Raw genomic sequence first — 21039 nt, forward strand, 5'->3', positions numbered from 1 at the left:
ACGACAAGTTCCCTTGTAGCAAGTGGCCGGCTTCTTGCAATCACATCGATAGCAATCGCCGCCTGGTGGCACGTAGCAGAGACCGGTTGGTGGCACGTTGAATGAGTGCTGGAATTATAGATAAATGAGTATTTGGGGGAGATTTTGTATGTGCGCTCTATTGGGGTTTATGAAAATTATGGAATTTCTTGAAAAAATAGCGAAAAAACCAAAACAATTGGTTGAAAACGGATAAAAAAACATTTTTTTGATTTTCCTTTTTAGCGAAAACTGCCTAACTTTGAATAGATGCCATGCTATTAAAAATAAAGCTATCGATTTCAAATTTGGTGAATGTGTAGATCAAATCTCGAGCTACATTTTTGCAGTTGATAACTTTTTGATAGCAATCTTCCCTGGAGAGTTATGAACGATTGAAGTAGCTGCACTCCGCCCAACACGCGCACTCTTAGCAAAGTTTGAAGGCGCATATCTCAAAAACGTGAATGGCTATCAAAAAATTGTCAACTACAAAAATGTAGAGCTAGATTTGATCTACATGACGAATATAAATTTATAGCAGTTCTAATTATTTGTGGTAGAGTTATTGGCTGTCAAATTTGCCTATTTCTGAGGTGTTTATAAAAAAGAAAAAAATTAGCAATTTTCAAACTATCATATCTTCCCAGGATAAGTTTACACAAAAAAGTTGTCAACTGCAAAAATATTGCCCTAGATTTGATCTACATGTCCATATAAGATTTTTAAGATTCTGACTACTCCTGGAGTCAAGGCACCATGTCAAAGTTTCCCTAATTTTTTACTATTTTCCAAAAAATTTAAAGTAGGCATTTTCAAGTTCTCTTATCTTCCTAGGATAAACTCACACAAAAAAGTTGTGAACTGCAAAAATGTAGTCCTAGTTTTGATCTACGTATTTTACAAAAAAATTTTGAAAATCCAACATCTTCTATTCCCCCGGCGCCCTGTCAAACTCACCGCAACGGAAGCCATCATGACGAAGAACACAGCGAGGACAAGTGAGAAGAATTTCATGGTTTTTTTTCTCTGAAATAACATTTATAAAATTGAGTAGATCAATAAATGTTAAAAATTAAAAAAAAAACGATTCAAAAAAAGATAATGTTTGCCAAACACTCTCATTACACGAGGTCTTTTGTACTGTCCGAAATTGTTTCGGTCGTCTCAAAAAATCATAAAAAAGGATTACGGTAATAATCGGATTGTATGGAAAATGGATTCTAGTGTCCTCCTCCCACCATATGACCCCACTTTTTATACGGACAACTTTTTCGAAGTTGATAAGAAAAATTATTTGATAAAAATTTTAATTTTATTAGAGAGAGACAGGAAAAGTGACATCAAGCCCTAGGTACGGGGGGAGGAAATCGATCGGAGGGACAGGGAACAGAAAAGTAATTGAACAAATACAGATACACATGGTGCAAACAAAATGGCGTGTCAATTATAATTTTTTTGGTTCTCATTTTCTCTGCGTCTCCTACCAGACACACACTATTTTTTATGATCTACAACAGGAGTACCTGTTATTTTTATCTGCAAAAAAGGAGAAGATGAGTCATAAATAGGTCAGAAATAGGAAAGGTGGGGAGACGCAGAGAAGAGAGACACTCTAGCTTATCTGCGTCTCTCTCACCCTCCCTCACCCTATCGGCTCCAAGAAGCAATGTTTAAAGGCGCATATCTCAAAAACGTGAAGAGTTAGAAAAAAGTTGTCAACTACAAAACTGTTGTTCAAGATTTGATCTATAAATTAAATATAAATTTTGCCAAGTCTCACCGTTACAGGAGGCAAGGCACACTGTCGAAGTAGGTCAATTTTCAATTTTTTTGAAAAACTAAAAAATGTTGAGGTTTTCAAACTAATATATCTTTCTAGCATAAATTCACACGTAAAAGTAGTCAACTACAAAAATGTAGTGCAAACATGGACCTTTATTTTTTTAGTTGACCACTTTTCGTTAACTGTTTTTGTTTTTGAGATATGACAGATTTTAAAATGCCAAAGTTTTTAAATTTCGAAAAAAATTGGCTGTGGAAAACTAAGACCAAACCTTTGAGTTACTCCTTGAAAAATCCATTTTTGCTTTTTTAACTAGAATTTGTTCCGTAAAGTATAAAAAAATCCAAATTTAATGTTTGAAAAAATATTTTTTCAATTTTTTTCAAAAAAAAAACTCAAAAATTCCAGATTTTTTTCTATTCGAGATCAAAACTAGAGCCAAGATTCGAAAAAAATTCGATAAAAACTTCTGATTCTATCATTTCCTTTGTTTTGTCTAAATTCAGGTTTTAAGCTGGATAAATAGTGAGAGCGCACAGAGAAAACAAAAACTCTAACTTCTCTGCGTCTCTCCCACAAAGATTTCTTGCAGCCGCTCTTTCAGTGCTCGTATCTCAAAATCCTGAAGAGCTATCAAAAAATTGTCAACTACAAAAATGTAGCCCTAGTTATGATGTACATTTTTGTAGTTGACAACTTTTTGATAGCTATTCAGGATTTCGAGATATACCTCTTGGAAGATCGCAAGGTGGAGTGAAGGGAGAGACGCAGAGAAGATAGACACTCTGGCTTCTCTGCGCTCTCTCTTACTCTCTCTTTTCTCATCATTTTTTGACATAATTTGTGACAGTGTTTAATAAAACAAAGGTCAAAAAACCATCAGTAATCGAAATTCGATTCGCTGTTTTATTGCACACAAAATATGAAAAAGAGTGTGGGAGGAGGTGACTGGAAAACCAGGGGTGTGCGGACAGGAAAATTTCGGAATTTCGGACACTAAAAAATGTCCGAGTTTCAAAATTTCGGAATTTCGGAATCTCGGACTATTCCGAATTTCAAATTTTCGGACTTTCGGAATCTCGGACTATTCCGAATTTCGGATTTTCGGACTTTCGGAATGTCGGAATATTCCGATTTTCGGACTTTCGGAATTTTAATTGTTTCTTATTATTTCTCGAGTTTCTTCCAATTAGCCGATCTCTTTTTTTTTCAACAGACTGTCCCATTTACCCATATCGAATGCTGAAAACCGTTTTTTTGTTTTAAAAAAGCACTGCGAAAAGATGAAAATTTAAAAAAAAAACCGCCTGAAAACTGCGGAAAAAAATCTGTTCGAGACCCGTCATGAAAAGTGCGCATGCGCCTTTAATACAGTACTTTCTCTTCCATTCCGAATTTTTTTCGGAACGTTCCGATCGGAATTCCATTCCGAAAATTTTTTATCGGAATATTCCGATCGGAATTTCATTCCGAAATTTTTATTTCGGAATATTCCGATCGGAATTTCGTTCCGAATTTTTTTTTCGGAATATTCCGATCGGAATTCCGTTCCGAAAATGAGCCGATTTTCGGAATTTTTCGGAATTCCGAATTCCGTTCCGCACACCCCTGCTGGAAAACTACCCAATTTATATGTCAGCGAACAAGTTTTCCGTTTTGTTTCAAACACAAAATGGAACATTGACGATAAACATAAAAACGATTAAAAGAGCATATATTTGGACAGAAAAAGGGGAAGTGCTGACTCAATAGTGAAAATAATAAGGCGTTTTTTGATACGGAGAAAAAAACAAAACAAGACGAAAAGTTCATCGAAAGACTGTCAACTGATCATTTGATCATTAGTTGATCTCTGTGGTTTCTGATTTCCCCCCACGTGAGTTTTCGGAGAATAGACATGTGGGGGGTAAAGTACAGTACAGGCAATTTTCAGATGAAAATTAACAAGAGAAGTGTTCCCAAAAACTTCACCAAGTCTTCAGAACAGTCCAAAAAGGCAGACTTGACACGGGCCGGGCCGGAAACATTTTGAATTTTTGAACTTTTTTTGGAAATTTTTTGAAAATTTTTTTAAAGTATAGTTTTGGACTAAACATTTAATATTCTATCAAAAGGTGAATATGTATGATAATTTAAGCACTTTTACTCTAAATTTTCGAAAATTTTCAGAGAATTGTGTTTAAACAATGAGTACCCATTTTTGAATCCTGGCCGGGCTTGGCCCGTGGCGGGCGCCAATTTTTCGTCGAAAACCGACCGTACAAAAAAGTTGCCAACTACAAATGACTTGATCTACAAGCCTGTTGAGCTCGTGTGAATTACTCAAAGTTGCTCATTTTCTACTTCATGGTATTTCTAGTTGGAAAATGTTCATCTTCTAATCTCTAAATACATATTTTTAGACATCAATCAGCTTTCAAGAGAATCCATTCTTGGAAAAGTGTACAAATAAACAACAAATAATAGTACAATAGGGATTCTTTGGTGCTTTTGACAACAAACACCTGGAAACCGGTTTTCAAAGAATGAACTTTGATGTTGGAACAGAAAAGGTTTCCCATGATGAACACAGAGCATACATATTCATGAGGAAAAATAGTTTAACAGGTTGATTCAAACCACCACAAGTTGAGATGTATTGAAGCGTCTGAAATAATGGTGACTTTTGAGAAGCTGACATGACTTTTCCAGGCTTCCCAACGTTTCGATTTTTATATGGTTGTGTAGATCAAATCTAGAACTTAATTTTTGTAGTTGAAAACTTTTTGATAGCTAATCACGCTTTCGAGATACGCGCCTTTAAACATAGATAAAGGGGACGGTGAGAGGAGAAGAGGGCGCAAAGAAGCGAGCGTGTCTGCTTTCTCTGCGTCTCCCTGTTACATTCTAGGCTCGCATGCATAAGTATTTAGGTTTGATCTATCCCAAGTAAGAGCGCGCACGTTGGTCTGTATGCGCGTCTCTCTTTCACATTGTTTGTAGTTTGGTCAGAGTTCCCTATATAAGGGACTGACATACCTCATTCTAGTTCTTCCTTCTTCCCCAACTTATCAGTGACTTCTATTCTGTTATAGTTTATCTCCCTTGAATAAATCCTCTATCTATTCATCCCATTGTTCTTTGGACTACAACCCGGCTACAGTATGCCGGATCCCAAGGACACAACACTCCCCTTCCCCTAACTTCAAACCTTCGTATCTCAAAAGCGTGAATAGCTAATTAAAAACTGTCAACTAGAAAAATGTAGAGCTAGGCTTGATCTACACAACTAATGTATATTTCAACTATTTGAATTGATTTATAAGACAGGAACAAGGTATCAAAGTTTATCAATTTTTGTAGATGAAAAACGTTAGTTTTGGCTTGTGAACCTTGTAAAACAAAACTGGATGGGCGGGTTATTTTTAAAATTTATAAATTTCCAAATATCACTTTATAAATTTACTTTAAAAAAACAGAAAATTACAAAAAAAAAAGATAATCGAGCGGGGAAAATGACCTGTTGTGATCTGAAAATGGTGAAATTTATGCAAAACTTGCGCTTTCAATGTAATTTTTTGAAAGAAATAACAAATAATTGCAATTTTAAAACTAGAATGCTGTTTTTCTGAAAATTTTGAGTTGAAAATACATGTTCTCGGGTACCTAAATTGTTCAAAAATTGGCCAACTTTTGAGGTCTGTCACTACATTCCTTGGTGTCTCTGTAAATTGCATTTAATAGTTTTTGTGTACATCAAATTTAGACCTTTATTTTTGCAATTGACAACTTTATTATAGAAATCTTCCCTGGAGAGTTAAGAACGATTGAATTGACGCCACTCTCCCCAACGCGCTCACTCTTTGCTAAGTTTGAAGGCGCATACCTTAAAATGCTGCATAGCTATCTAAAAGTTGTCAATTATAAAAATGTAGCCCTGGTTTTGATGCACATTTTTCTAGTTGACAACTTTTTTGTTGCTACTTGCGCTTTTGAGATATGCTTCCTTTAATCTTCTCGCCTACAAGACAGAGGGAAGTGAGAAACGCAGAGAAATCAGACACTCTCGTTTCTCTGCGTCTTCTTTCTCTCTCTCTCTCTGTTCTGCTTTTAATGGTCCTATTTACTGATAGATCAACAATCCAAATTGCAACAAACAAAAAAGTTAATTGCCACTCTCCCATCTATTTCTATCTTCCCTCTTTTCCCTTAGATTCACATTGTAAAATGCTCAAAGTAATTGGCGAGAGAGTACTGGATCCAGTGAGAGACACACGTTTTTTACACTTTTCTGATGAGGAGGGGATGTCGTTTACTCCGGGGTGGAGAAGAGAAGACTCATTTCATTGCTTGTTGATTCTGGTGGTCAACAAGGCGGAGAAATGAAACCGGGAACGATTGATCCGGCGTTGGCCGAAATTGGAAAGAAGAACGGGCTTCTGGTGTGGCGGATTAATGTAAGTCGTATTGAAAATGTAGAAAACGCGCCTTACAGCATTTCGGTAGAGCGCTGTTGCATACTAGCTTTAGATACTTAAAGAGTTTTCACTTATTAACCATTCGCCGGTGGCTGACCACTCGTTCAAAGTTCGGCCAGTGGATGAGGAGTGGGTCTCGTAGCGATATTTCGATTTACCGCGGATCTCTACCGTACTTTACCCATAAAGAAGTTTTAATACTACGGTATTCGCAACGAGACCCACTCCTCGTCCCCGGGCCGAACTTTGAGTGAGCTACACGAGAGTCATTTACTTCTATGAAGGTCTCTCGCTATATCTGAAAAAATTTACCATTACGTTGAATATTTGAACTTTGAAATGTGTCATCTCCCACTTGTTTGTGCCAACTGACGTGCACTCAATCATATTTCAACATCCCATATATTTTTGCAGAAATTCGAATTGGAGCCGGTTCCGGAGCGGGAGCACGGAATCTTCTTCATCGGTGACGCCTACATTGCGTTGAATGTAAGAGAGGGAACTGGGTTTTGCAAGGGGTGGGAGGATGGGAGGTAAATTGGACACCGCTAGGAATAAACTCGAGCCGGACATCATATCGGAGCTTAACGATGCTCCAAGAGTTAAAGTTGTCACGGATTGCACAAAATCCATCCAGATAGGTACTGTAGGCTTAGGCTTAGAAGATTTGATATGGGACACTTAGGCTTAGGTTTGAAAGATGTCTCTGTCTTAAATTTGAAACCTCAAACCGGTTTGTCCGGATGTCCACCCAGTAAATCCGTGTCTAAGTATGACAACTGCTGATAAAGATGATATGGTCAAACTCCGACGTGATGCGATACGGCTTGACTTACGCTGTTCACAGGAACGAGGCACAAAAGGCGGTCTAGAATCCGTAGACACGTTTGAATGGCTCTAACGGACTAGAATTACCCAGAACGTAGCTCACCGGACGGGCCCACGACACCTCTAACATGTGTGGACACTGAAATCGGTGACGATACTGATTTGACAAACCAGCGGTGTCATCGATGGTTCAAAACCTATAAGCACGCGACCGGAGTTGAGCGGAATACGGTTTTTGAAATGGCAAAAGGCGGAAGACGGAAGGCGGAATTCCGCTGCACCCTGCACGCAACGCTTCCATCGGCATAGACTTAGTTGACACGCGACGCGTCGGAACATCTGACGGTATTGGCCCGTTTCTATTACTCGTACGATGTTCTGAAATCCCATAAACTCCAATAATCCAGAGACACGCGACGTAATCGCACCGCATCCCACCAAAACCAAACTTGACTATATGACCGCCACACACCGATCGGTCAAAACTTTAATCGCGACGCCTCTGACAAGCTTGAGCCCAAAAAGTACAGAATTGACTGTCGACTGATGTCATCGATGATCCAGAATCCATAAGCACGCGACGCCTCCGATTGGCCGACGCTCTAGAATCCAGAAGCGCGCAAAGGCATAGATCTGACCGGCATGGCACGTCTCGGATCCTAAGACACGCGACGCAACCGCGTCGCATCCCACAGAAAAAAAACGCCAAAAACCGTATTTCCAGCAAAAGTACGAAGGATGCTGGGATGTCCACTTCTGGCTCGGAAAAAACGCCTCGACTGACGAAATCGGTGTGGCTGCTATCAAGACTGTGGAGATTGATGATGTAAGTGTCCGCTCCCTTGTACCTATCCAACCACCATCTATCAATTTTCAGTCCCTCGGCGGAATCCCGACTCAACACCGTGAGGTCCAAAATTACGAGTCGCCCTTGTTCCTCTCCTACTTCACCGATGGTATCCGCTACGTCGCCGGTGGCTACGAGTCTGGCTACAATCATGTGGAGGATCAGTTCAAAAACTGGAAACCGCATTTGTTCCATTGTAAGGGAAAGCGTAATGTGAGATGTACTGAGGTGAGAGGGATAGAGCACAAGACAGAGCAGCACAAAGAGCACCACAAATTGTAGGTCGAGTGCGAGGTGGCCTCCCTCAACTTGGGCGACGTCTTCATTTTGGATCTCGGAAAGGATATCTACATCTGGATGCCACCTGAGAGTGGAAGACTGGAGAGAATTAAGGGAATGGCTCGTGCCAAGAATATCGCTGATGTGGAGAGAATGGGCGCGTCGAAAGTGCACATTTTGGATGATGTTGAGTGGGATAATGATCCGACGTTTTGGAGTTATTTTGGAGGGGTTAATGCGGTGAAGAAGGTGTCGAAGGGTGCAGATGATGATGATAACTATTGGAAGCGCTTGACCGAACAGATCACCCTCTGGAAGTAGGTGTCAACGATATAGAAGTTGCGGCAACCACTGAAATTGAAGTTTTTCATAAAAACCCATACATGCAAACCGGGCGTAACTTGCTTAAAGGAGGACTGAAGTCATATTTTTTTATTTCAGATTCTGATACTTCAGAAAATTCTGAACAACTTTCATCATTGGAGCATATGCTAAAAATCGCTCTAAAAACCCTAAATTTACGTTTTCCCGGCTCAAAAGGAGCCTAGGTGGAAGAGTTTTCCCATGCGAATTTTTGCCCCCGTGTAGTCCTCTCGGACAAAATTATTTATTTTTATTTCTCGATGTTTCGTTTTCTTGCTTTTTTCAACAAAATTTCGTGTTCTTGTCAACTTATATCGTAAAAAAGAAGAAAAAACACGATAATTTGTTGAAAAAAGCAAGAAAACGAAAAATCGAGAAATAAAAAGAAATAATTTTGTCCGAGAGGACTACACGGGGGCGAAAATTCGCGTGGGAAAACTCTTCCATCTAGGCTCCTTTTGAGCCGGGAAAACGTGAATTTAGGGCATTTAGAGCGATTTTCAGCACATGCTCCAATGATGAAAGTTGTTCAGAATTTTCTGAAGTATCGGAATCTGAAATAAAAAAATATGACTTCAGTCCTCCTTTAAAACGCAATATTATAAGCTAAAAAATATACCAGAATGTAGATCTCGGCGAGTTCTATGTTCCTGACTTACAACGACCGAATGGTTCATCGTTAATATGCCGCGAGCCGGGAAAAAGTGCCGAAAACGCAAAATTGGCCAAAAAAGTCATTCTAGCCCAGTCCGTGGCAGGTGACAGACATAGAACTCGCCAAGATCTACATTTTGGTATACTTTTCAGCTCATATGAGGCATGTTGTACAAGACCATGTATTTTTTAAATAGATTATTAACGCTGTTTGTCAGATATAGGAAACAATGTCGGGGACACAGTCGATTAGATGTTTGTGATGAAAAGCAAGCAAATCTAAACTGATTCAAAATACCAGTTTTTTGAATACACTTGTCTAAACTAATCTGTTCTACGTTCTAATCCTTTTTCAAAACTTTATACTCTTTTTTTTGAAAAAACAGAGTAAATTTAAGTTTGAAAGGTTGTAGGTTCTTTTTACGCTAATGGAAAGCATATGGGCAGCACAGACAATGAGATTTTTCATGAATCTGATAGTTTTATGTTTTGAAAATTGGTGGAGACACTAAATCAGACATTACGAACTATAATATGCAATACATTTCATAAGTTGATGAGGCTGTTCGCAGGTTATGACGAGTTGTGTCAGAGATTCGATATGTGTATCATAAGTGGTGAGAATAGAGTTGTACTGACAATGAGTATAAGATTTCTCGAAAATTTATTAGCGAAAAATTTCAAATATTCGCAGAACTACTAAATAAATAGAATATACAAAAATTTCATAAATTGGTCGGCCTGCTCGCGATGATTTGCTTGAATGCAAGCCTTTACAGAAATGATAGCCCCGATTTGCTTGTAGTTATCTCATTACAGTGTTTTTCCTAAGAAACCGCATTTTCCTTGTTTTCCAGGGTCTCCGACGTCACTGGCGCCGCCAAAGTCTCCATGGTTGCTCAGGGTGAAAACTTGAGAAAGGAGCAGCTGGACTCGAAGGACGCCTTCATTCTCGACGCCATCAATGGTGGAATTTTCGTTTGGATCGGAAAGGAGTGTACCCTTGAGGAACGTTCAAAGGCTCTCATCTGGGGACAGAACTACCTTAAGCAGCATGTAAGAAAACTAGTGGGACTCTGGAATTTTGATTTTTGAAAACTTTCAGCATCTTCCCCGTTGGACTCAAGTCACCCGTGTCTTGGATACAGCTGAGAATACTCAGTTCACGCAATGGTTCCGTGATTGGGTTGATGAGAAGAAGAAGAACACTTTCGAGCCGCTTCTCTTCCAGGTTTTGTGACAATGGCCTAGAAAACTCACCTCGGCCACCTCCAATTTTTGTAGGTCTCCGACGAAAGCGGACTCCTTCACGTTGAGGAAATCGCCAACTTCACTCAAGAAGACCTCGACGGAGACGATGTGATGATTCTCGATGCGCGTAACTCGATCTACGTCTGGGTTGGAGCCAATGCGAACCCGAATGAGAAGAAGGAGGCGTTGAATACTGCGAAGGCTTACCTGGAGAAGGATAAGATGCCACGTCATAAGAAGACGTCCATCGACACGATCTATCAAGGTCAGGAGCCACCGACTTTCAAGAAGTTCTTCCCCAAGTGGGATGATAATTTGTTCAAGAATGTGAGTGGGATGGGGAGTGTATCTTTTAGACTGTGCGTCGCGTGTCGGCGATCTTAAAACATTTGAATGCGACGCGTATCTGTTAGTCCGGGCACAGGTAGTCTGAAAGCTCTGAACAGTGAATGGGGTGTCTGGGAGCTCCTGACCCCGCGTTTCGTGTCGGAAGGATCCGGTCTATATGTGATAACAGGTAGATGATTTTCTAGACTGCGTGTGACGGTGATCTACGGTGCGCGTTTTGTATGTACAAGCTCAGATACTAAGTGTCCCATAACGGGTGGCTTAGACACGTGGTGGTCCGATAATTTTGAACAGTGCGTAGCGGCCAATAAGGTGCTCTACACCGCCCCCCAGAGGTAGCACGTCGCGTTTTTGGAGGCTCACGGTCACGTGTCGCCTATCAGTAGGCTTTACTATTAATCAGTGCGTGAGGTTTAGGCAATATCAAGACTTTTGTCATAATTTAATAAAGCGTCACGTGTCGGTGATTTTGAACGGTGCGAAGCTGCTCGGTAAACTTACAGTCATGATAAAGTGGGCCTATAAGCCAAGGGTACATCGAAAAATGGTACTGTAACTCTTAGGGTACATCGAGGAGCTATGGCCATGGGGTACATCCATGGGGTTAATCGAGTCAGAATTTTCATACAATTTTGAAAGTCTTATAGTTTTCTTCCTTTTTTGAGAAAAGCTTAACAGACGGAGTTTCTCGATGTACCCTACCCTTCGATGCAATGTACCTTATGATCACGATGTACTCTTTTTCGATGTACCCTTGGATTATAGGCCGATAAAGTGTTGTACACGGTTCGCCTAGGTATGCCTAGGAGCTTCTGACACCGGACATCCCTTCCCTTAAACAATATTCAATCATTTCTCATTTCAGCAAGTCCGCTCCGTTGAGAACATGCGTCGTCTCCTGTTCCACTGATCCCTTTTCTCCTACCGGATGGATTCTCTCCGATTTTCTTTTTTTTTTCTTTCAAATCTGTAAAATGACTCATTCATTGAAATAAACACTGCCGCCATTTAATGATCACTCAATTTTTGTAAAAATGGAGGAGGCGACGACGTCTTCAGAAGTCTCAGAAAAAGAAGACCGTAGCCAACACAAGATTCTTATCGAATCGTTCGCCCCCTTCCATTTTCGCTTCTTATTTATAAAAAGTGAAAACACACACATCGTTTTCGAAACGGACGCCGTCATCTCGTTTTCATTAGGAGCCATCCAACAGATTTCCTTGATGACCTTGAAACGGTACCCCTCAGTTCAGAACACACATTAAAAGATACCGATCTGTATCTGATATGGCATGTAAGACATCTGAACATTTACACATTGGCAGAAGGAAAAGAAGAGGAAGAAGCTATAGACGGAAAACTGGAAGACGTGGGATGAAGGTACATATACGATGCTTAAGAAAGCTTTTGATGATGAAAATTGTTTAAAATTTCTAGAAATACTTGATTTCCTTGGAGAAGCTTTTGAATTTTCGAAATTCGACGGTTTTGAAGAGAGTTTGGGTGAACGGTGCAAGTGCGCTCCACTGAACTTTTGGTGTAACTTTGTGAAAACGCGCCCCAGTAGACTTGAAAGTTTCAATGATCATGTCTCTAACACAAACAAATCCCCTACTATGAGACCCAAGATCTCTGGTCACACCACACGAAAACTGGATTCACTTGGAAGGAGAAAACAGATTGTTTATGCAAATGAGATTGGCACGCAGGTATCTGATTTTCACAAAAAATGATTTTAAAAAAACGCTCCATTGCACACAAAAAATTCGGGAAAAAAAGTAAAAAATTGGCTATTTTTGACGATTTGTAACTCAATCAGAAATTGGTCACATTCTATGAATTTATGATTTTTATATTGATCAGACCTAGATCTGAATTTTTGTAGTTGACAACTTTTTGCTAGCTCTTCACCCTATTGATCTATGAGCCTTCAAAGATTGCAAAACAAAAAAAACAGTACATTTCGAGAACGCGGTACGGCGCATCACGTAGCACCAGTGCTTCAAAATTATAATAGTTTTGTAGATCAAATCTAGATCTTCATTTTTTCAGTTGTCAACTTTTTGCTAGCTCTTCACCCTATTGAGATATGCGCCTTTAAAGATTGGTAGGCAAGAGAGAGAGAGAGAGGCCGCGAGACGCAGAGAAACGAGACACTCTAGCTTCTCTGCGTCTCTCACTCCCGCGGCGGCACATACCAATCTTTGAAGGCGCGTATCTCAATAGGGTGAATAGCTATCAAAAAATTGTCAACTACAAAAATAAAGATCTAGATTTGATCTACACAACTAATATAATTTTGAAGCACTGGTGCCAGGCCGCGTTCTCAAAATTTACTGTTTTTTTTTTGCATTCTTTAAACTGTTATATCTCAAAAGCGTGAACAGCTATCAAAAAATTGTCAACTACAAAAATGGAGATCTAGGTTTGATTTACAAAATCAATACAAATTTCAAATATTTTGGCATAGTTATGGCATAGTTTATAACCAATGAAGAAAGGAAGTCATGCGTTCTCAACGATCATGTCGTTAAATTCAAATTCCGAATTCCCTTATCGAATTCTCGAATCTTTATTAACCTTCAACCCACCATTGTCCTTTTTACATTGTAATCCCCCCCTATACGTCACCAAGCCATTTATAGCCTCCTGGTCCCACCTCCTCGAAAGAAAATGTCCGGTTCACCTTCCACTTTTCCTCTTTTCAAACAGTCCGCTTCGTTTTCTGCCAATTCGGCGCAGAAGCTATGGTATTCAGATGCGACGCGAAGATAGTGGTGGCGTCAAAAAGGCTTAGTACATCTCTCCATTTCCTTCTTGCTTCTTTTCTCATTATTTTATCGATTTTTCCCTTTTCTACTTGTTACTTTTTCCAGAAAATGGAGCTCGACTTGGGTACGATATCAGCCTCACGGCTGTTCGCCATGTACACCTCTAATCTAGTTTGGTCTCTGTTTTTGACGTCAACCGCTCTTCACGCAGTGGCACTTATCACTAGTCCTGTGTAAGACTCTTTTATTTGGCTGCGTAGCGATTCCTGATACGGAACAGTTCGAAAATTTCGAATTCCAAGGTTTTAAGGATCCTTAAACATTTCTTTTCACATTTTCAAATTTTGAATCAGAGAGGCTTTAAGGGTCTTTAAGCAGCTCTACAGTTTCTTTTTAACTGGCGCACCTTTGACGTTTTTGACGTTTCTTTTCCAGACAAGCAGTCTACAAATGGATTCGACGCCAGAGCAGCGACAGTGACACCCCCATACCATATATTTGTGCAGTTATTGGGTAAGCGTTTTTATAGATACAGTAAACCAAAAATTAGAAAAAAAAAAGAAAAAATCCGATGTTAGATTTTCCGCAGAAGAAGGCTTTCTTCTACATAGATTATTATCTTTTTTTGCCATTCCTCACGTATTTTGCTTCGAAAAATGTATCAAAAAGAAAACAAAAAAGATTTGCGGTAGTAGGGAATCGAACTTTGGTTGCGTGCGTGGCGGTCTGACTTCTTACCGGGTAGGCTATGAGAGCAAGATGCGGCGCGGCGACTCAAGGTGGTGATAAAAGGAATGTTTCCCCGGCCGCCACCTCTTGTCCACAGTCTCTACGCGAACAACCAGGGTTCGATTCCCTATACCCCAAAAAAGAGGTTTTTGGCATTTTTTAATTTTTTGCATTACTTAATTCCTAATAGTTATCATATTCAGATCCTCCTTATGGCTCCGATACTCTATATTTCTCCGTGATACAAAACTGATTCTCCTGCAGACTTACGCAGTATCAATGCAACTCTTCTTCGTAGTTGCCCTGATTTTCTACAGGACTAAACGAGTAAGTCTTTTTTCGAAAAGATCAGATTTTTAATAAAAAATTAATTGAACCCAAACTAATTAGTAATTAAAAAATTAATTTTGTTATTATGTTCCAGCGAAAGCTAATCCGTTTAATGACTGGAATCGCAGCAGCAATGTCACTTCTCTTCCTCTATATAGACAATCTAAACGATGAGGACGGGAAGGAAGTAAGTGTCTGCGTCTCTCCATTCTCCCCACTCTCTTCTTTCAGTTCACTGGCCGCATCGCCTCTGGCGCTCAAATCGCTGGGTCTCTCGTCTGCCCCTACCTCATAGTAAGTCGTCGGTTACTCCTCGGCCGGCGGGGGTATAGCTCAGGGGTAGAGCGCTCCCTTCGCATGGGAGAAGTCTGGGGTTCAATTCCCCATACCTCCAAATCTCTTTTTTTCTTTTTTAGTATACTTTTGGTTTTCAGTATAAAGCGGTAACATCGAAATGCATCGACTTTGTACCCCTAGCGCCGGTGGTTTTCACATGGGTTATGGAGTTGCACGCGATAGTGTACAGTATTGGGATTGACGACTTTTATATGCTGCTTGCCAACGTGATATTCTTCTGCATGGACGGCTCACTGCTCTCCATGTTCTTCGTGTACCCGACAGAGAAAAAGAAGAAGAATCTGAAGTCACCGATTCCGACGGTCATGTAACAGTACTGTATTTTGTGTCTTGGTCTAGACATCTCAGGGTTCCAATCATTTTCTCTACTATACCATTTTCGTTTCGTTTCTCTCCTCTCGACTTAATGATTTTTTCGAAATAAACGGGTACCAGTTTTCTGTTTGATTGATATTTTAATCAATGAATTCCAAAGAATAAAAAGGAGAATTAGAAATATCAGAAAAAGAAAAAGAAGAAAAAGAAGAAGATGTGACACTGCACGTTTATCATTTCGTCGCGTTAATCGGTCATTTACCGCTTTGTTTCAATCAACCCCTCCATCCACTTCTTCTTTTCCCTTCCTTTTTTTTTTGGTTTTTCTTTTTGTGATCTACACATTCGTTATTATGAATTGCTTCGCCAATAATAAACGCCATAGTATTTGTAACGACAAGTTGTATAAGAAGTTTGGTTTGAAGGTGAGAGAAGTTTATTTTGGCTGTTGTATGATTGTAACTGCGCTGTGATTTGGTACAGCATTTCAAATTTACATTTGTTGTGTAGATGAAGAATAGAGCTACATTTTCGTAGTTCAAAGTTTTTAGATAGCTATTCACGCTTCTGAGATAAGCGCCTTTAAAGATACTAACAGAGGGAAGGAGACGCAGAGAAGCGAGGGTGTCTGTCTTCTCTGCGTCTCTCTCACTCTCTTAATTTTCATTGAATTCAAATAAAAAACAAGAGATTTGCTGTAATTTTCAAGGTAGAAATTTCAAAATGTTTGCAAAGAATTTATGAAAAATATTTATCGACTTTGCAAGGTCGCCACGTGGCTAGTACTTTTGCTACTGGTTCGAATTTACATTCTTTCTGTAGATCAAACTTAGACCTTCATTTTTGCAGTTGACAGCTTTTTGATATCTCTTCACCCCTTCGAGATACGCGGCGTTAAAGATGGTAACCGGATATAGGGAGAGGGAGAGGGCGCCGACAGTCAGACGCTCTCGTTTCTCTGCGTCTCTCCATTTGGCAAGCGTTACAAGATGCGTTATATCTCAAAAGCGTGAATAGCTATGAGAAAGTTGTCAACTGCAAAAATGGACTTCCAGGTTTGATCTACACACCGATTGAAAAATTTTGTAGTTAGGACTGTTTGGAACAGAGTTACAGAATGTAAAACATGACCAATTTTTCAGCTGAAAAGTATGAAAAACGCAGTTTTCAAGCTACATTTTCACACTCCGAGAAGGGTGAAACTTGTTCTTCCAAACCAACATTTCCAGAGATTGTTTGTTTTTTTTCCGCATTACTTCACATTTCCATTCTTCTGCATAATTATAGAGGTCAAAACTTTCCCTCCATTCTGCCATTCATCCCTTTTCCACATTCAGTTCCATTTCTCCTTCTTCCGTACTTTTCTTTTGTACGAATGAGCTGTTTCACCTCCACTAAACTATTCGTTTCGCATCAGGAGCAACTCGTTCGAACCACTTCATTCGTTTCCTCCGAGGAGCATCAGAAGAAGATTCCAGAAGCTCCAGAAGCCCCCAAACCACTATCGGTAGATCAAACCGTAGATCACAAAATGGCCGGTGTCACCGCTGTAGAGATTCCACAATGGATTCAAGATAATCAGGGAGACTTCGTGCCGCCTGTCTGCAATAAATGCATGTTCTCGGATCAGCTGAAAGTGTTCTATGTCGGCGGACCGAATCAGAGAAAAGATTTCCATTTGGAGGAGGGAGAGGAGTTCTTCTTTCAACGAAAAGGAGATATGGTGTTGAAGGTGATCGAGAAGGGACAGGTTCGAGATTTGGTCATTAAGCAAGGTTGGTTTGATAAGATACAGAAGATGCTAATTGCAAAAATTTGATTGGAAAAGTTTAAAAATAGTTGGAATGTGTTCGAATCATGATAAAAATCAGAAAATAAAAATTTGAAAAAATGTTTCAACTTTGAGGAGGTGCCGTATGGTTCCAGTAGATCAAATTTATATTTGGCTGTGAGATCAAAAATAGGGCTACATTTTTCTAGTTGACAACTTTTTGATATCTCTTCACGCTTTTGAGATACAACGTTTTCCGTAAACCGTGCTAGTCGCTTACAAGGGTACCCTATCTTTGAAAGCTTATATCTCAAAATCTTGTAGACGTGCTAAAAATGATTCAACTACAAAAATGTAGCTCGAATTATGATCTACATTTTTCTAGTTGAAAACTTTTTAATAGCTCTGCATGTTTTTGAGATATGCGCCTTTAAAGATTGGTACCTAAAACGGCGCGTGGAAGAGACGCAGAGAAGCGAGAAGCTCTCGTTTCTCTGCGTCTCTCTCACCTAAATTTGCTATTTTTTAGTTAAAACGCAAAGTTTAGAGTACTGTAACCATGAAAATAACTAAAACCGTCAAGGAGCGAGATAGTGAGAGAGTGCAGAGAAGCGAGAGCGTCTGACTTCTCTGCGTCTCCCTTCCCTCGATTTCTGCAAGGTACATATCTTTAAAGGCGCGTATCTCAAAAGCGTGCAGAGTTATCAAAATGTTGTTAACTACAAAAATAAAGCGATATTTTTGATCTACAAAAGCTATATAAATTCAAATCTGAAAGTTAACATATTGGACCAGTTATCATTCATGGAAGTTGACCAAAATCTAGATTTAAATTTCTCATTCTTTTTATGTTTCGTAGCCCTCACTTCACAAAGAGGTTTGTAGTTTGTAGTCTAGGCTACAGTATACCATAAGACACTGCATGTAGCCCAGGCTACAAAATGGCAAATTGGACAAAAACGAAATTCCATTCACCATAAAAACGAAAATGAAAATTAGCACGGTACCCTTCTTACAACCGCGCTCTACCGAAATTGAAGAAAATTTTATGCGAAATTGAGAGACTCAGAGAAAAAGAGACATTTTCAAGGACATTTCGGTGGAGCGCAGTTGTAAGAAATGCACCAAACTAATATACTACGGTGTGTAGTACCAATAATACCAAATGATTCCAGGCGAGATGTTCATGCTGCCCGCCCGTGTCGAGCACTCTCCCCAACGGTTCGCCAATTCCATCGGACTCGTCGTGGAACGTGAACGAAAGAATACCGAGTTCGATTGTGTCCGATTTCTTGTCGGCTCCTCAAACGTCACTCTTTTCGAGAGATGGTTCTTTTTGACTGATGTGGTCAAAGATCTTCCGCCATTGATAAAAGAGTTTTACAATTCGAATGAGTTTAAGACAGGTTAGTTGTTGAATGAAGCAAGTACGCTCTACTGAACATTACCGTGGGGCACGTTTGCGCTACATAGAACCATCTCAGAATGTACAAGTTTTCAGGTAAACCGGGAAAGGGAACATTCGCTTGTAATGCTCCTTATGAGGCGAGATGGACGGATTTGCCTGTGCCAATCAATCGGAAAGAATTCATTTATGATCATATCAGTGAAGTCAAGTAAAACATCTAAAAGCTGAAAATTCATCTGAAATTTTAATTTTCTTGTAGAAACGGCCCTGTGAAAATCTACGGCGCCCCGGAATACAAAACAGAAGTGATGCTGTTGGGAGAGGGGTCTTATGACTTGGAAGCGGGTGCTGTGGAACTGTTGATTTGGTTGCAGGTAATAGTTTGAAAACTGGATCTACATTTTAGTAGTTGACAACTTTTTAATAGATGTTTTTGTTTTGGAGATATGAAGCTTCAAACTTTGCAAAGAGTGCGCGGAAGCGCCCTTGAAAAAGTGAAAAAGTGGACCAACTTTGAAGATGTGTGACAAAGTTGTTTATTATCCAGTTGGTTCAAATTTATATTTGTCTTGTAGATCAAAAAGAGTACTTTATTTTTGCAGTTGACAACTTTTTGATAGCTATTACCGTTTTTAAGTAATGATGGCTCAAAATTTGGTAGCATTCGGCTGGGGGAGAGAGGGCGCAGACAGTCAGACACTCTCGCTTCTCTGCGTCTCTCGTCTTCTTCCCGCAGTTTAGGATTAAAACTGTTCAGAACTTAGAAATAAAGTGATGAGCCCAATTTCAGAAAGATACTGAATATTTCTGTTAAAAAAATTAGGCAACTATGATAGCCTTTCCTGAAGTTACTTTTTGTCTCAGTTTATAAAAAGTTATATGGATATGTAGATCACAAAATGGACTACATTTTTGTAGTTGACAACTTTTTCATAGCTATTCACGCTTTTGAGATATAAAGGCTCAAAGTTAGGTACCTCCAACGGCTAGAGAGTGGGGGAGGGAGACGCAGACAGTCAGACACTCTCGCTTCTCTGCGTCTCCTCTCCCCGTCGCCTAACTTCAAGCCGTCGTATCTCAAAAGCCTGAATAGCTATCGAAAAGTTGTCAACTGCAAAAATGAAAGAATAAATTTGATCTACAAATTCAATTCATTTTCAAACTTTTTGGCTTCCATAGAAAAAAGTTATAAAGCTGTAAACTTTATATTTATATTTTTGTGAAAATTTAAAAAATTTTGTTGCTTCCAGGAAAACACGTTCGCCGTCGTGGAGGAGAGCGGTTTCACCTACGCTCTCAAATCGGAGACCATGGTTCGAATAAAACCCAATACCAAGTAAGACACCCTCCATCTATTATAACGGCACCCTCCAACCTTTCAGATGCCTTCTCAACGTCAAGGGAGGCTTCGCCATCACCATCCGTATGCCCGGATAACCTTTGCCCTGTTTTCACGCCCCAATTACTGCCAATTTCTGAAATTTAGGTTGATTGAAATGATTGTCTCTCTGTTTTACCCGTGATTCTGAATTCTTCTCCTCTGTCTTCTTCTTCTATTTCCTATTTTCTTCTTCTTTCAATTTTGATTTACAATGAAATGAATGACATGTGTGTGTCTATCTCCACTGATAACACTTACCCAATTCCGTTTCGTTATCATCACATTTTTCATGAAAAACGTTTTCTAACAGAATTTCTGACAGAAAAAAGAGAAAAAGTCTTGTCTCCGGGACAGCGTCCGGGAACGGCTTCTGCATATATACGATGTATAACCCGATGTTTTCAAATTTAATATATTTGTGTAGATCAAAAGTAGTCCTACATTTTTACAGTTGACAACTTTTTGATAGCTATTCACGCCTTTGAGATACGCGCCCTTGAAAGTTTGTAGGCCGTATCTCAAAATCTTGAAGCGATTTTAAAAAGTTGACAACTACAAAAATGTAGTCCTATTTTTGATCTACATTTTTGAAGTTAACAACTTTTTGATAGCTCTTCACGTTTTTGAGATATGCGCCTTTAAAGATCGACCTCTTGGAATGCCGAGATGGATGAAGAGACGCAGAGAAGTCAGACACTCTCGCTTCTCTGCGTCTCTTCCACACGCCGTTGCAGGTATCAATTTTTAAATGCGCATATCTCAAAAGCGTGAAGAGCTATCAAAAAGATGTCAACTACAAAAATGTTGATCAAAAATAGGGCTATATTTTTGTAGTTGACCACTTTTTGGTTTCAATGCGAGATTTGGAGAAACGCAGCTTCAAAGAAAATGTCTGAAAAACTGAAATTTTACTTAAAATCCAAAGATTTTTCAATTTCCTAAAATACTTTTTTCATAGTTTGGAGCTCACATAATTCCGTTTGTTTGAAGTTCAAACTACCAGACCCCTCCCTCTATTTTCTATAAGCCCTGTCACATGCACTCGACACTTTTTTTCTAATTTTGAAAGTGTTTGAACTAAATTTATACTCTTTCCTTTTATTTTTCTTGCTGAAAATTTGAAAATAAAAATGTTTTTACTGGAAA

General features: G+C 39.4%; 3 protein-coding genes across 3 annotated transcripts; all 3 read left to right on the forward strand.

Annotated features, from left to right (window-relative positions):
* Window positions 1-6165: 6165 nt before the first annotated feature.
* Window positions 6166-10867, forward strand: GCK72_017102 (uncharacterized protein; the record flags this gene model as incomplete). Its single annotated transcript, XM_053731889.1, has 8 exons — window positions 6166-6240; window positions 6676-6750; window positions 7814-7915; window positions 7967-8164; window positions 8219-8532; window positions 10090-10288; window positions 10338-10463; window positions 10517-10867. 8 exons carry the CDS (start codon window positions 6166-6168, stop codon window positions 10865-10867), a joined length of 1440 nt encoding a protein of 479 aa, XP_053580802.1.
* A 2843-nt stretch (window positions 10868-13710) lies between these two features.
* On the forward strand, window positions 13711-15329 carry GCK72_017103 (uncharacterized protein; the record flags this gene model as incomplete). Its single annotated transcript, XM_003093666.2, has 6 exons — window positions 13711-13835; window positions 14038-14115; window positions 14535-14658; window positions 14756-14848; window positions 14893-14955; window positions 15096-15329. 6 exons carry the CDS (start codon window positions 13711-13713, stop codon window positions 15327-15329), a joined length of 717 nt encoding a protein of 238 aa, XP_003093714.2.
* Window positions 15330-16708: 1379 nt separating this feature from the next.
* Window positions 16709-19949, forward strand: GCK72_017104 (uncharacterized protein; the record flags this gene model as incomplete). The annotated part of the gene is made up of 6 exons (XM_003093674.2): window positions 16709-17108; window positions 18280-18510; window positions 18606-18720; window positions 18772-18886; window positions 19763-19848; window positions 19895-19949. 6 exons carry the CDS (start codon window positions 16709-16711, stop codon window positions 19947-19949), a joined length of 1002 nt encoding a protein of 333 aa, XP_003093722.2.
* Between the last annotated feature and the right edge of the window lie 1090 nt (window positions 19950-21039).

The sequence above is a fragment of the Caenorhabditis remanei genome, chromosome V (genome assembly GCF_010183535.1).
Source record: "Caenorhabditis remanei strain PX506 chromosome V, whole genome shotgun sequence".
Taxonomy (NCBI): Eukaryota; Metazoa; Nematoda; class Chromadorea; order Rhabditida; family Rhabditidae; genus Caenorhabditis; species Caenorhabditis remanei.